The 17,393-nt window shown below is 36.0% G+C and overlaps 1 protein-coding gene across 6 annotated transcripts in view; it reads left to right on the forward strand.

The window, feature by feature from the left end:
- The window catches only part of LOC106051892 (putative amine oxidase [copper-containing]), a 41,012-nt gene extending 28,356 nt beyond the window's left edge, over positions 1–12,656 (forward strand). For all 6 annotated transcript variants that reach the window (XM_056004332.1, XM_056004333.1, XM_056004334.1 and 3 more), the window contains 8 exons: positions 1,329–1,430; positions 2,541–2,698; positions 3,826–3,914; positions 5,050–5,231; positions 6,475–6,629; positions 8,259–8,466; positions 9,608–9,813; positions 12,500–12,656. In XM_056004332.1, coding sequence (XP_055860307.1) covers positions 1,329–1,430; positions 2,541–2,698; positions 3,826–3,914; positions 5,050–5,231; positions 6,475–6,629; positions 8,259–8,466; positions 9,608–9,813; positions 12,500–12,611 — 1,212 coding nt within the window. In that variant the 3' untranslated portion in view covers positions 12,612–12,656. The remainder of the gene's footprint in view (positions 1–1,328; positions 1,431–2,540; positions 2,699–3,825; positions 3,915–5,049; positions 5,232–6,474; positions 6,630–8,258; positions 8,467–9,607; positions 9,814–12,499) is intronic.
- Positions 12,657–17,393: the final 4,737 nt, after the last annotated feature.

Here is a 17,393-nt window from a genome sequence, read left to right on the forward strand (position 1 = left end):
TAAGTTCGGCTTACCACCAGGTATTCCTCTAGGAGAAAGAATAAGTGATATAGTCCAGACTCGATAGCTCGTATGAGAATGAAGGAGGGTCTGGCCCGATTTAAATCTACTTATATACAGGCCTGGAGAATGTGGGCGGACACAGGAAACGTCCTAGGCTAAGAATTAGCTTACACGTGGGTGGAGTCCGACAAGCGACGCACCTTGGTGTATCACGCGGTATGTTGACCAGGGTAATCTCTTAGATCAAAGAGAGACGTGAGAGAAGGGGGGGGGGAGAAGGATTAGCTTGTATTCAAACCAAGGTGGTGTCAACCGCGGCTGTCAGACATCCTGTCGATAAGATCAAGGTCTGAGCGTATCTTTGCCCCGGTCAAGGGAAGATAAATGAAAGGACTGGCCTAATTTTCTCCAAGGTGGTGGACTAAGTCTAGCCTGGTAGAGAGGAAAAGGTGTGGCGGGTGAATGATTTAGGGGTTGGATGGGGAAATAATTAAAATAAAATAAATAAATAAGGAAAAATAATAATTAATGCTGTGATAAATTTGAGTGACTCTGACAGCGAGTTTTTGACTTGTCACACCATTCCATGCTCTAATAGCACTAGGGAAGAAAGAGTATTTGTACAACTTTGTCCTAGCATATGTTCTGTGTTTAGTATTATTTCTCTGCCCTCTAAACATGTTACTGAAACAAAAAATTCGTTTAATGAATGCCTACTTTATGAAACTGTTGTAGGTCTATTAGTTCTTATTCCTTTCACTACTGAAAGCTTTAATATCGCAATGCGTTTTGTCAGTCACCTTGCGTAATAGCGTTCTTCTGGCACACAGTTCGGTTCATTTCTTTAAAAAAAAAACGGTGCGCAAAGTGTTCAGGAAAATGTACCTATTGAATAAACTCCTTACTAAATGAATAACCTTAGAGTCGAGTGCGGGAGAACAAGACGTAGGCCTGTTAAATATGGCCAAATACAGACGTCAAACCTGAGTTTTCACTGTTAACTATTTTTCCTCCAAAGACTAAATGTATACTTAAACTATCAAATGTCCAAGATAATCGTTAGAGCCGATTTTAAAAATGCATCGTGTCCAGTTTCTTTACAGTTTCCAGGAAGTCTTTGCAAGATAATACGTGAAATTATTAAAAAGTACATAATCTAGCATTTGTTTACAAACTGTGAATTATCTAGCATCTGGTCTCTGCTGAGAAATAGTTCACTAGTATTCCCTATATGATATGTAATCTTATGTTATAAATGTTAAATATCAGATGCGTTTTGTTTATGATGACAAACTCTAATTAGACAATTTCTTTTTTTTTTTAAGGAGACTATTAACTTTGTGGACAGTGGGGATTTGTTAGGAACTCACTCTAAGTCCTTGATACCAGGCGGAGACTGCCCAGAACATTCAACCTTGGTTAACCAGGTAAGGAAGCAGGCGATAGATGTCTAGTCAAATATCCTGATACAATTTTGTTTAGTGCCTAGAAGTCTAATGAGATATTCTTATTCACCTCTGCTTATCGCATAGAAGTCTAATGAAATAATTTGATACAACTTTTGATTAGTTGATAGAATTCTAGTCAAATAATTGTGATAACACTTTTCACTTGCGTTAGCCATTATAAAAATACTTAAGATTAATTAAAAGAAATAGACAAACTACTAAAAATGAGTGTACATAGCTGTGTAGTGTGCTCCACAACTTGGTGTAATACTAAGTATCAGGGCCGGTCCTAACAATTGCGGGGCCCTATGCGAAACGGATTGTGCGGGGCCTACTCTGGGTAGGGATAAGGATAAGTTCGAAATTTAGATTTTGTATTAGAAAATACATTCGTCTTTGCAATAAACTTTCCTTAAATTAATAAATTAATAATCGATTATATTAATAATGACTTTTCCTGAGATTTTTCAGGAGATTTTCAAGACTTTTTAGTGTATATTTTGCAATTTCATGAGATTTCTAGGAGGCCGTGGAAACCCTGTTATTATATATAAGTTATAATGATTTAATTTAATAATTTACACCTATTTACACCAATTAGCGCTGGGCCTATGAAAGTGCGGGGCGCACTGCGGTCGCATAGGCTGCAGTGGTTTAAGGCCGGCCCTGCTTAGTATGTACTTATTATTGGTGGTGCGTAAATTACAACTAACCACGCTTAACAGACTTACTTCCGTTCTCACACCTTCACATGCTCACCTTAACCTTATTTAGACATGGGGACAGCAGAGCACGTGCATTGGGTGTGAGTGTAAAAAATGTATATTGTATTAAGTAATTGTATTTTTTTATAGTTAGCATGCAATTCTTGGTTCTTGATATCCATACACTAACATGTACTACGACCTAAATTTCAATATGTCACAATGGACCTTTTATCCGTCAAAAATAAAAGAAAGTTGGCAGGAAATTAAATTTCACACGCATGTTCATTTTTACTGAAAGATTTCCAAAGCTACTTTTTGACCTGCTTTACTTAAGTAACGGACGCCAACTAATTTGTGTGAATCTTTTTTTTTTTAATTTGAGACATTCTGGAATCAGCACAACAAGGAGGTGTCCTCTTATGACGCCACATTCTGTCTGTTTGAACATAACACTGGCTACCCACTGAGGAGACATTCCTCTTATTCCAAACAATTTGGTTCGTTCTACGGAGGCATGTTGAACTCAGTACTCACTCTCAGGTAAAAACTTATAAATACACACTTTACCGTTACGCAACTGTCTTGCACGCGAAAAGTTTCTCAGATAAAATATGTTAGTCCATTTAACTAATGAAATATACAAGCATAAAAAACTATATTATACAGGGGAAATTTTAACAATGCAACTTGTCTTACTAAAAAAAAGAAATCTTTAACCTAAACATCTAGTTTGAGAAAGTTATTCTGCGATCTTTTGAGAAAGTTCTAGCAGCAATTTAAAAGTTTGCTTTATATTACTGCTTTAAAAAATGCAATCTGGTTTTTTTTCTATTTTAAAGCTTATAACTAACTACGTCTGTCTGTCTTTCTTTCTTCATATCTTTCTGTTTGTCTGTCTGTCTGTCTGGTAAATTTTTTGTATTCGTTTTTTCTCCCAAACCTAATCTCGGATCCCGAAGACATTTTGAAAATTATTTCATGTACCTGATAAAACAAGAATCAATGAATTATTTTCTTTGATATTAAACAAGGGAAAGAAATTGTACTTCACAGATGTGACGGTATTAGTTTAGCAACAGTCTCCCATTTGTTACTGGTTGAGATTGCCGGCTGTCTTATCGTAAGGTGTGGACTTGTGTCACGATGGTTTTAGTTTCTAAACCTGCCAGCCTTTCAACCAACCTTTACCGCTGAAGGTCTAGAACAAGACGCAATAATCTTTTTTTTTTTGATCTAGAACACGAGGCAATAATCTTTATTTTTGATCTAGAACAAGAGGCAATGATCTTTATTTTTTATCTAGAACAAGAGGCAATAATCTTTATTTTTGATGTAGAACAAGAGGCAATAATCTTTATTTTTGCTCTAGAACACGAGGCAATAATCTTTATTTTTTATCTAGAACAAGAGGCAATAATCTTTATTTTTTATCTAGAACAAGAGGCAATAATCTTTATTTTTGATGTAGAACAAGACGCAATAATCTTTATTTTTGATGGATTGTCCAAAACTTGCCAATAAATCATCAGATTTTAGGTCTTAAACCAAAATCAAAACTTTAATTCTGTTCAATAGAAAACTTTCTGCTATAAATAGATTTACATGGCCTAAATGTAGATGTGTACATTGGCATGGGAGATTCAATCCTTTATGTAACTACATTTCAGATCGGCCCTTACTATTGGCAACTATGACTACATTATAGATTTTATCTTCCATCAGAACGGAATCATTGAGACAAGACTAATGAGTACAGGTACACTGTAAACTTGTCTTCAATAGCGTAAGGATTCTCTATAAACCCTTGACAGAACATTATTGCAAAGTCAAGAACTTCACAACTTGAGCTCTGAATAACAAGATACATTAATGAGAGTTATAAATAAGCAGAAAAATACAATCAAATTGGCAGTAGTCAATGTCTTGCTTGCCTACTATCCCTTGCCTAATATACCTTGCCTACTCTTGCACACATATTATCACTAACCTTATTTCCTTTGCCTACTATCCATTGCCTATCGTTTGTATACTATCCCTTGCCTAGTATCCCTTAACTACTCTCGCTTCCAAACTACCCGTTGCCTACTAATCCTTGCTTACTCTCGCTTGCAAACTACCCCTTGCTGTCTTTGTCTTTTCTCTATGCCTACATTAACTTTCTATGAAACCCCAACTTCTGCCTGGCCAGTAAACTTTTACCTGCTTCTTTCTTTAATCTCATTTCTTTCTACCTGTCTTTTTGGCTAAAATTTTACGTTCCTCCAGCATCAGTTACCTCAATATCTACATAGGTGTACTAATATGATAATAAATATCTTTGTAATTGTAACATTTTTATTATACATATATATATATATATATATATGTATTTCCTGTTAAAATGTTATATATATATATATAATTAAAATGTTATATATATATATATATATATATATATATATATATATATATATATATATATATATTATATTGTTGGATGCGTGGTCGAGAGGCTAAGTACGCTTGAACTTCACTTAGCCTGGCTACCTATGTAAGGTGCTCGAGTTTCGACACATACTATACCTTGCCTAATCTCATACTATCTCTTGCCTACTATCCATAACCTAATATCACTGTATATTATCCATTGCCTACTATCTATGGCCTAATCACGCTTGCATACTATCCCATGCATACTATCAATTGCACACTATCCCCTGCGTACACTCGTTTGCATATTATCCTTACGACACCCATCTCGAGCAGAGTTGTGTTTACTGAGCGCCTAAAGGCAGCACGGAAAAACCTTCTCCCCCTACTTGTCCACCAATGAGATTGGACCAAAGCGCTCTGAGTATGCTATAAGCATGAAAGTAGCCCTATATAAAAGCTAATAATTTATTTCTCTACAGGCTACATTGTGGCATCAGTATTCAGTGAACTAATGAGGCCTTATGCTTTTCAACTTAAGCAGAACATTGTAGGCCCCGTACACCATCACATGGCACATTTCAAAGTAGATCTGGATGTGTCCGAAACTATAAATCGCTTTGAGACTTTAGACATTGTCAAAGAAAGTGTGTTTCTCAAACAGGTTGGATTACTACAATATCCTTACTAAATATAGTTATTGCAGTTAATTACTGAACATAATTACTGAACATAATTACAGATCATATTAATGAGCATATAGCTGAACTTTTTTTAATCGGAAATAATAACTAAACATAATTATTAAAGAATATAAATATTGAACACAATTACTGAACATTATTACTGAACAGGTAAACGTACTTACTGCACATAATTACTTAACATAATTATTGAACATATTTCTGAATATAATAACTGTGTACATTACTGAACATATAAACTCAACCTATATTACTGCACATAATTACTGTCACAGTTATAGTTATAACATAGTTATTGAACATAACTGCAGAAGTTAATTACTGAAAATAGTTTGTAGTTGTCTTTATATCTCGATTGTATTACTTTTAAAATGTGAACAGTTTTCTTGCTGTACATTTTTTATCTCTAACAGATTGAATTTGTGACCAAATCCCTATGAAAATATTCTTTTAATTGATACTAATCATTTTTTAAATGTCTTTTTTCTACGATAGTTGAGTTTCCGAGGGCTATACATTGCAAAGACGAATAGTCATAAAATCCTTTTGTTCCCCTGGCAATCAAATCATTACATTTTTGGTGTAATGCATAAAATGTATGACTATTTTTTACGGACAATAAAGACTATTATTATTATTATTATTATTATTATTATTATTATTATGTAAACAAAACAACAACCAGGTATAAAAATGAATGCAGTTGTAAGTACGGTTATTGTTAAGCTTCTCACTCTTACCACAGTAAACATACCCTTGACATTGTACTATATAAATTATAATCATAATTAAAGGTAATCTCCTTTGTCTCTATCAATTAGCGTATCTTAGTAGTTCGTGTGATAAAGTAAAATAGATATAAGAGTAACAGATATTATGTAATATAAATTTATTAACTTCTTTTTTTCCAATAAAATAAAATACAAAGCGGCAATATCTCGTGTAGTATAGCAGGCCTTACAATCTTGGTTATGTCCCCTACTTTTGGTATTTAAATGGATTTATTGTATCATATGCTTACTACAAATAACTAACAACTTATCATGTTAACATCGTAATTTATTGATTGTGAATGGAATAATATACTTTCATTAAACAAAATAAAATATAAGCAAGGGACTTGCTACTTATCTAGACTGAGATCGTTAACATATCGATTGTATATTTGTAATATTTCGATTTTTATTAAATTCTTGTTAACAGAACTCCAACGTCAGTTCAGAGCAAATACAGTTCGTGTCTTCCTTAAAAGAAACTGAATTGGACGCTGTCTATGACTATAATTTTAGAACCCCTAAATACCTGGTTGTTCACAATAACAATGAAAGGACGGAATACGGGGCGATTAAAGCTTACAGGTAAGATAAGATGAATAAATAAGTCAACAGAAAATGAGAAGGACCGCTGAAAATGTCACATACCAAACAAACAAAAACAAACATAATGCCATTTCTTAAGTATGTATAGCTGTCTAGTTGATGGTAAGCGCTATGGACTATAGAACCTTTCCCGCTGCCAAACCCCGTCGTCCTGCGGGAGGCTTGTTCTAGCATGTAATATCTCGTAATCTGAAAAAAAACATGTTAAACAAAACATACAGTACATGGACTTATAATAGTCTTATATGTTTGTAGTTTTACATAGACAGACACACACATGTTTAAGACTCCGAGAAAGAGAGAGAGAGAGAGAGAAAGAAAGAGAGAGAGAGAGGCAGGCAATCATGTTTTAAGTGTACATTTGTATTCATCACCGTTATATGTCCCTTACTTACGTCCTAGGGGGCGCTGTGACTGTTCACGTAAAACCAAATCCCTCCATTTTTTCCTGGTCAGCAGCAGTTCTTAGCAGGATATCAACAGAGCGTCGGTCTATTCTTTCTTTTACGTTGTTTAACCAGCTTTTCTTTGGACCACTATTTCTTTGTATTCCTTCCAATTGACCTTTAAGGATGACTTTAGACAGTTAGCCAAATATTACAATATGGCTGAACCAACTCAACTTTCGTCTATATTCGTCTATTTACAGTATATAAGCCATGTATGTTTTTGCAGCTCAAGTTTTGACTTGTAGAATTAGAAACTCATTTATTTATTTTCCTGGTAGCGTGTTCTCTCACAGATTTGAATTAAACTAAACATTTGTAACGAGGAAGATACCATTGTTGTGTTCAGTGGTTTTTAAATTATGTTTTATGATGACGACTATAAAGGTATCTCAATATTATTATTATTATTATTCGCTATGCTTTTTATTACAAAAAAAAGTAATAATATAATTTAAAATAAGTTTGCAAGATAAATTAACCAATGAGGACGTGATAAAAAGAGCAGGGTGCCAGGACATCCACTGTGTCATCAGCAGCAGACGTCTTGGCTGGCTTGGTCACGTTCATAGAATGTCAGAAGGTAGACATTCTGTAATGTGATCTAACAGAAGGCAGGTCGTCCACCTTTAAGGTATACTGATGTATGCAAATACGACATTAAGCTCTTCAAAATCGACACTAACAGCTGGGAAAAAGTGGCACTGGATAGATCCAAATGGAGAGAGTGCATAAAGGAAGGGTCCCGGTTTGCAGATGTCATACACAAAAGTAGTAGAAAGAATGGTGAAAATGCAACGGTGCATGATTACAAATGCCCAACCTGTAACCGCAGGTGCGTATCAAGTATTGTCCTCTTTAGTTAAACAAGAAGTTTCAAAAGGAAGACACTGTCTCTCAAGACGTAAAATGCCAGAGAATTAATACTAAAATAGATTACTACTCATCTGTAACATATTCATTCCTCAAAAACAAAAACAAAAAGTTTTATGTAGTATAATTACACACTCATTTTTGTCTGTATTCAAAAATTATCCAAACCTGCCTTTTGACCTGCATTTAAAACCGAACCACGACCCATATAGGATACTTACGCGTTTCTTTTCTTATTTCTTTAAGATAAAAACATCGAGAGTTACAGTTCTTGTATGTTCAATTCTAGAGTACAACTTAATGGGATGTCGCCCAGTCTTGTCAATGAAGATGTTGGTCATGAGAGAACTATCCCTTGGGCCAGGCATCAGATGGTCGTGACAAAACACAAGGAGAGCGAGCAATGGTCAAGCTCAAACTATGGCATGTTTGACAGCTTGGACCCTGTTGTAAACTTTACTCAATTTTACTCAGATGATGAAAACATAGTAGATGAGGTAATGTTATATATATAAGTTATAATTATCTCTCCAATACGTTAACTCTGAGGTCCTTGTGTTTGTATCCTAATCCATTTTCATCAAAGTGTTTTGCTTGACAGACAACAGTTTACATCACAAGACGGAAGGATAGACCAACGAGCAGTGGCGTAGTAAGGGTGGGGAAGGGTGTCCAGATTTGAAAGTACCCCGGGCACCCGCTTAAAGGACATCCCCAAATGAGTGTCCAAATATTTTTTTTTACATTACATATTTAGCCAATGCCATGTTTTCTTTCCATTCATGTTGTTATGTAAATTAGTAACCATGATGCATGTGTTCCTCAATTAGACTTCTATATTTATTACGTACCTTATCTAATGTCATGAAGTCGAATGTCAAAATGCAGGGGTCACCAAAGAGACCAAGCCCCCCCCCCCCCTTCCCCCGGACCTCAAATCTCTTGCTACTCAACTGACTGCGAGGTTTTACTAACTGCAGTGGTAACATCTATTTTAAGGTGTTCCTAAAATGAAAAAAAAAAATCATTTTTATAAGAATACACGAGAGTTTGGCGCATTAGAAAAACAACAACAATATATACTATTTGGGACGTCTGTTTTAAGGTGATACGTGCGAGACTTGACACTATGGCTATACCGCACCGGATGTCACGAAACCTAGCGATGCATCTGTTAAAACCAGAACCTCAGATTGAAATTGAGTAATATTATTATGAACCGTAGAAGAACTGCGATGTATTAAATAATAACTCTAAGAAAATTTCTCAGTTGACTCCCTTTAAAATGCTACAAGAAATATTGCTTTCCTTACGTGAATCTTGCCCCTTACAAAGCTAGGAAATTCGAAACAAGTTTTATAATAGACATTAGAGACCAAAAGAGAATCCGCTTCCGATTACAGACGCATACGGCGAAAATCGGCCACAGGCGTAAAATGGTTATGCTTGTTCTGCTTATGGCAAAATATGTGGGTCGCAGCTGGGGCTTCGAACTCGAAGACAAGCCTTATAATTATTAATTGTTATAATCAATGTAATATTTGAAATAAAAATATTTATTTGTTTAACAAACACTGTTGAGTAAGAAAAAAAATACAGTTTTTCAATTCATATCATACTGCATGTGTTTTATCACAGGACCTGGTGTTGTGGATCTCTGCTGGTTTGTATCACATCCCCCACACGGAAGACCTACCTGTCACTCCAACAGTTGGGAACCATCTGAGTTTTTTCCTTCTACCTTACAACTACTTCCCGGAGTGTCCGTCGATGGGGTCACGTGACGCTATGTATATTGAACACTTAAATAAGTCCGACTACAGTCAGGGTGTCCGAGTAGAAAGGTAATTAGATCATTTTTGTCTTAAATAATTGTATTAATAGAATAAAACAGTTGTATCAATTTAAAATGCCAGGTTATTAATTGTGTAAACTATTGTTATCATGGGCGTAGCCAGGATTTTTTTTCGGGGAGGGTTTTGGGGGGGGATTCCCCCCCCGACCCCCCCCCCCCCGCGAAAAAAAATCATATATATATATATACATATATGTGTGTGTGTGTGTGTACATAATTAATCTTTATTACATTCTGACCCTTTCGGAAGACGTTTATTGTTTATTGTAGACTCCCCGCCCTTGCTAGCAAGGGGGTCTGGGGGAGTTCGCAGCGCTCCCCCAGCGCGGGGCGAAGCCCCGCCGCTGAGAACTTTTTCTGGTATTGAAAGCCAACAAAATGCATATTCTGAGGTATCTACAGTGCATTATCTTGCTATTAAAAAGTTTTATTTCAAAAACCTAATGTGCTATTCTTACTGACTTTGACCCTCTCGCGCCTTTCGGCGCATTTTCTGGCAAGCTGTTTCCGCAACTCTTATTTTGCGTAATTCATATTGTCGGAAAACATGTCCCGCAAAACCTCATGCGACGCTCTGTCACAACCTTACTAAGGATTCCACTCCCAGTTCGGCATAATTTTTCTTTGATTAAGACCCGATCTCTATGACTGACTCCTAAAATCTGTCTTTGCCATCTTTATTGAGCCACATTTAGTGTTTTTCAATTTCGGCAGAAGACTATTCACACTTAATTAATGGAGCCCAAGCCACTGGTAGAAATTTGTAACCTTTCTTGACTACGCTATTGGAATTACATGCCTGTATTTCGCTTTAGATTTTATATCGAAAAGGAAAGTTTTTTCGTCAAATCATCTGTTGCGGGGTTTTAAACTAAAAAATCTCTGGGTTTTTTTTTGTTTTGTTTTTAATTCAAAACCCCATTTAGCTACGATCATAGAATTTGGTGACTGTAGTTTGCTTTAAAATAATATTGAAGAGAGAGGTTTTCAACTCTAAACGCTCTGTAGGGGAATTTTAAACTCAAAACCATCTGGAGGAGTTTTAAACTTTAAAGAAAAAGCCATCTGTAGGAGGGGGATTTAAACTCAAAACCCCTTTGGCTACGCTCATAGATTTTATAGTGTGTAATTTGCTTTTTTTTTTCTATTGAAGAGGTACTTTTTAGCTTCAAACCCCAACTGGAAGGGGGAGGGGGGTTAAACTCAAAACCCCTTTGGCTACGCTCATAGAATTTTGAGTGTGTAATTTGCTTTTTTGATATTGAAGATGGGGTTATCGTAAATTTTGGATGGGGTTTTAAAATCAAAATCTTCCTCAACTGTGCTGTTGGAATTTGGGATTGTTGTTTGCATTTTTTTTTTTTGTTTTATAGAAGAGGGGGATTAAACTGCAAAAACCTCTGGTAGGGGGTTTAAAATTCAAAACCCCCTGTAGGGGGTTTTAAACTCAAAGTCCCCTGGTAGAGGGATTTGTATCTCAAAACCCCCTGATAGGGGTTTTTAAAATCTCAAAACCCCCTGATAGGGGTTTTTAAAATCTCAAAACCCCCTGGTAGAGGGTTTTTAACTCAAAACTGCCTCGGCTGTGCTGTGGTAAGTGATGATTTAGTATTAAAATCTCACCTAAAATAAACAAAATGAAAGCAAAAAACAGTCACTTAATTCCGCCCCCCCCCGGGGGGGGATTTCATTTCGGGGGGGTTTGAACCCCAAGAACCCCCCCCTGGCTACGCCCATGATTGTTATAGAATATATATTTGAATCTATGGTCACGTGATATAAGCTGTTAACGAGGCTGTTCTGTGGCAAGTACAACAACTAATGATCTTTGCTTTTCACAAGTTATTTTTAGCACTAACTTGGGTGGATTAAAGAACAACGTAAACTCTCGAAGCTCAATCTTAGACACACTCGGTTCGGGAGTCTAGTGCTACACCTCACGACCCATATTTTTTTTTAGACCTTGCAATCTATTGGGCAGATGATGTAAAGGTCATCTCCTTCAATGGCCGATCGGTCTATGAGGGTTCGTATGTCCAGCACAATCAACAACCATCTTTACTTTCCCCAATCAATGAAGGTTTAACATTATTGTTGGGTGTTGTCATGGGCCTCATAGAAATCCCGAAGTTCAAAATCCAAGTCTTCACCGAGTTCCAAACCCGGACCCTTTGGTTTGGAAACCTAGCATTTTCCCACTCAAGCACCAGGCAAAGTCATCCCCATCTATAATGTAAAGCAGAAAGTAAAACGTATGTAGGCCTATGTATATATAATGTATGACAAATCTTGATAAAACTTGGCACAAATGTTCCTTAGATGATGTCAGAGACCGTAGTGTATGTATAATGTCCCTCTCAAAACCGGAGGGCCCTAAAAAGTGACAAAAATTACATCAATGTATCTCTATTAAAGAACGAAACTTTTTAAGAAATCGGGTAATTCCGTTTTTTACAGTATTTTTTGTATTACCCGCGGCCTGCGGGTCTTTATTTGAGTATCATTGATATAGTCACTGATATAGACTATATCAATGATAGTGTATTAGAAACAATAAAAAATATGTTATAAGTAAAGCGAATGTGTGAATATACAAATATTATGAATGTAGATCAAATATAGCTAATGGACCTAATTAAAACTTCTTCTAAATATGTTTTACTTTTTTTTTTTAGAAATGGAAATTCCCGCAACCAATGTGTCACAAGAAGATCAACTTTAGAAGAACTTCTAGCACAAAATCCAGACATGGCACTTGAGACCAACCGTGTCGACCCAAATCAGTAGCTTTTCAATTTAAATAAAATGTGACTTTTTTCGTCAAAACACTTTCGGAGATTTTTGTTAAATGACAATTTCATTGTCTGTATTTAAAAAAATAATAATTTTAAATTGATGCAAATTAATTGAAACTCTGGGAACAGATAAAAGTAAAAGATACTATTTTGAAACCAGGATACAATATTTCGAGGTATCAATACCTCCCACCAAAGTAAAGTGTTGCAGCCAAAATACACATCGTTCATATTGATCTCTGCCACTGTTTCTGTATTATTATATCTCTAATTATATTCCTTTTATGCACTTTCAAGTTCAGATTTGCATAATATGCTTCTCCATTTAGTGCCTCTCTAACTCTCTGTCTTCTAACTCTCTCACTTAATAACGCTGTCACTGTCTCCTCTATCGTCCTTTTCCTCAACAAATAAATCTAATGACGATTTTTAAAAAAGTATCCAGTGGGATCGCTGGTGGTGCCAGGTGGCGCTATCGGCGTAGGGTAGCACCTATATGCGGGCCGCTTTAAAGTAACAAAAAAAAAGGTTTTGCAAAAGCAGAAAATAGAAAAGAAAAATCATGATCGTATGCTTCTTTGTCAGCTTGCTGCACACAATGCTACACCTTGACACACAATGCTACACCCTGGCACAAAATGCCACACACTGATACAAAATGCTACACCCTGACACACAATGCTACACCCTGACACACAATGCCACACACTGGCACACAATGCTACACCCTGACACACAATACTACAACCTGACACACAATGCTAAACCCTGACACAATACTACACCCTGACACACATTGCTACACCCTGACACACAATGGTACACCCTGGCACACAATGCTACACCCTGACACACAATGCTACACCCTGACACAATACTAGACCTTGACACACAATGCTACACCATGGCACACAATGCTACACCCTGACACACAATGCTACACCCTGACACACAATGCTACACACTGACACTGGCACACAATGCTACACCCTGGAACACTATACTACACCCTGGCACACAATACTGCAAACTGGCAAACAATGCTACACACTGGTACAGTGGTACACAATGGAAGGCCGCCGTCCGCCGATCCTAACATGTATCAGATACCTGCGTGGATAGAGTTAAAGTACTGCATGGTAGACACTGTTACAACCATAGCTAATGCCCTGGCTTTCGTCTCATTCTCTCTATAACATGATGCATAGGCAAGTGAGGCCTTTATAGTAGAGCATAGCTACGCATTTATATATGTGTGTGTTGGGAGGTAATCGAGAGACATGCATAAATACATATAAAAACATTTTACGTCATTTTACGTCACAGACATATATATATATATATTGGTAAAGAGGAGGACCCTCTTTAGGGTTTGTAAGATTAACAGCATGGGCCTAATGAACTGGTGACCTAATCTCAGTGAAATGTGTAGTTTTTCTGTAATGATTCTTGTTCAGAGATTGAGAAAAAAAAATTTGGTATCCTTAATTTCTGAGAAAAGAAGTGTTGTGTGTGTGTGACTGGATTTGTTAACAGTGCAAGTAATGATATAAAAATATAAACAGATTATACCTTTACCCACCCACACTCTCCCCATGTCTCTTCTTATGTTTACTTGTGTGCTTCAAATATATTGCGAAATAACCAAATCTTCTGAGTATGCACATACACACATTCCTGTAGCCTTTGTGTAATTAATATATATGTCCTTATCCACGCGTGTTTTAGTCGCCACTTACTTGCTTCTATCTTTTATAACGTATTTTAGTCAATTTTCTTACGAGGTCAACAAGACCCTTGTCAGTGGTAGTAAACAGTTGCTTGCTTTATTGGGATCACGATTTTCTTTTCTTTTCTTTATTTTTAGCTGGCTGGCCACAGCTGCAAGTTTTGGCAACAATATGTTTTCCTTAACGAGTTGAACATGGGCCATAATCATGATGTACTTTTCTGTAGTCTTTACTGAGTAGCGTACCTTTACTATCCTAGATTATAACAATCTAAAACTTGAACGCTTCTGCTTTATTATTTGGACTATATTAGATATTGTTGAAAGTTAGTCTGACCTTAAACTTAAGAATTGTTGAAACACTCAAGAAGAGGACAAGGTGGTCTGGTTAACAAGGTAAAGGTACCACCAGTTTGATACCCTATGGTTCCGAAATTACAATAGTTGGGAATTGAGAAAAAAATAGTTAAAACCCTTATCATTCATGTCGATAAAGAATGCTGTATACAGGGCCGGTCTTAGGCCACTTCAACCTATGCGGTCGCAGTGCGCCCCGCGCTTTCATAGGCCCCGCGCTAATTCTAGGTGTAATTATTAAATAGCAAAATATATACGAACAATTCCTGGAAATCTCCTGAATTTTTAAAAAATCTCCTGAAAAATAGACAAAATTGTCATTTGTGGGTGTAATTCATTGCCCAATCCTACGCGCATTAAAATAAAAAGGCATTGTCAGCTTTCATGTAATAGACTGTAATAATCGGGCGAATGTTCACCTTAATTGGAAGTTCCAATACTTTATTTACTTTTATGGTCACTGGCATATAAATATGCCATAGGTTGCAAGGTTCGTAGAGTAAAGTTAATTTGATCACAATTTAGTACTTAGTAAAGAATGAATATAATTCAAATTTGAATTATTTTCTAATACAAAATCTTAATTTTCACTTACTATCCTTATTCCCACCCAGACTAGGCCCCGCGCAATCAGTTTCGCATAGGGCCCCGCAAATGCTAGGACCGGCCCTGGCTGTATATATTTTTTTTTTTGCTACTCTTTCTCAGATCTCCTGGTGCATAATAAGAATATTGGGAGTGGGTGGATCCTAGCCAGGGCCAGCCTTAGAACGCTGCAACCTATGCGGTCGCAGTGGGCCCCGTTCTAATTCTAGGTGTAGATCATTGATTTAAATATATATTACTATTACTATTTAACAGGGTTCTCGTGGCCTTCCGATTTTCCATGAACTCATAGAAAACTCGTGAAATTATTAAAATCTCGAAAGTAGTCATTAAAAAATCAGAAAAAATAGACTGTATTTTTGGGGTGTCATTCAATAGGGAAAACGTCAAATCCTACTCACGATTAAAAAAAAAAACGACATTTGTTAGGACAGGCTCTGATCCTAGCCAATATGAGGGGAAGTGTAAGGGGAGATAAATTAGGTTGAGGCTAAACCGACACCTAGCAGTCAGAGTTCTCTGTCAGAGAAAACGGTAAATAATCTTTCCACATTTATGACTTGTAGGGAAGAAAGTTGTATATCTGCACAAGGGTCTCCAAAGGTTACACTTTTATTTTCTTTAGGGGTACATTCAAAGTTTGTTGGATATTATTGCTTAGTTTGTACATTTTTCTCAGAAGAAGATGAAATAGATTTTGTAATGCACGATTGAATATTTTTAACGTTTTATTTTTGCCCATTCTCCAAAAGTTTTCAATTAAGTCACTTAGAATATAAAACTGGCTTGCATACACATTTCAAATTTAGCTTTCTTAATTAATTTTAACATTGCTCTGATAACGACACTAGAAGATCTGTTATATAACTAATTTCGACAAGAAGTTTTGTTTATTTCTCAGAGGAAGTACATGCAGATTTATAAAGCAGAAAGGCTGCCTGGTCGTGCAGTTTGTGTGCTGGACTGTCTTTCGACTTATCGATTGTTCACGGGTTCAAACCCTTCCCGCTCCCATCACACTTAGTCCTGCGGGAGGTTTGGATTAGGAAGTAAATTATCTTCAACCCTGAATGAAACATCCGAAACATGTAAATCATTTTACAAACAAGCAACAAACAGTTGATAATAACTACAATGTCAAATAATGTTATATTTCCAATGGAATCAGTTATACATTATAAATCAAGGGATAAAGCCTTTTCTTTTTTTTTTAATTGAAGATGTTAATACGTAGTAGAATATTGGCTCAGCTATGAATGAAAGGTGTGCCAAATAAAAAAAAAAGTCTGGCTCCTCTACCATCAAAGCAAATACTACCTCAACCTACGTTATATGTGGGCGTGAATGTCTCTTCGAATTAGGGCTCTACAGTCACATGAACAAGTGCTCCACGAGATCAACCAAAGTCGTTCTTATAATAGGTCATTAGCAATGGTTATTCTTAGAAACGCCAATAAAACACTATATATTTATTTCATCGCTAAATGAAATATCTCCTTTATTATTCTGTCATCAGATAGCATAAACACTAAGCTGTTCGATAAAATTGGTGTTAGAAGTGAGGGGGAAACCAAAATAAATAATGAAAATTTGCAGCCTAGCTGCTTTTATACTTAAACCATCAAGTCCTTACATGTGTATGTAACGAAAACATGTGTGTAAAAACAAATAAGTAGACAGTCGGTGGCTAGAACATGCTTCATAATTGAACAGCTCTCGTGGAGATCAAGTCAGCATCTGAAAATAAGCAGAATCTGGTAATATAAATATATAGTTAGACAAACAAGTTCTATCTATCTATCTATCTATCTATCTATCTATCTATCTATCTATCTATCTATCTATCTATCTATCTATTTTTCTAACTAACTATCTATCTATCTATCTAACTATCTATCTATTTATCTATCTATTTATCTATCTATCTATCTATCTATCTATCTATCTATCTATCTATCTATCTATCTATCTATCTATCTATCTATCTATCTATCTATCTATCTATCTATCTATTTATCTATCTATCTATCTATCTATTTATCTATCTATCTATCTATCTATCTATCTATCTATCTATCTATC

The sequence above is a fragment of the Biomphalaria glabrata genome, chromosome 11 (assembly GCF_947242115.1).
Source record: "Biomphalaria glabrata chromosome 11, xgBioGlab47.1, whole genome shotgun sequence".
Lineage (NCBI taxonomy): Eukaryota > Metazoa > Mollusca > Gastropoda > Planorbidae > Biomphalaria > Biomphalaria glabrata.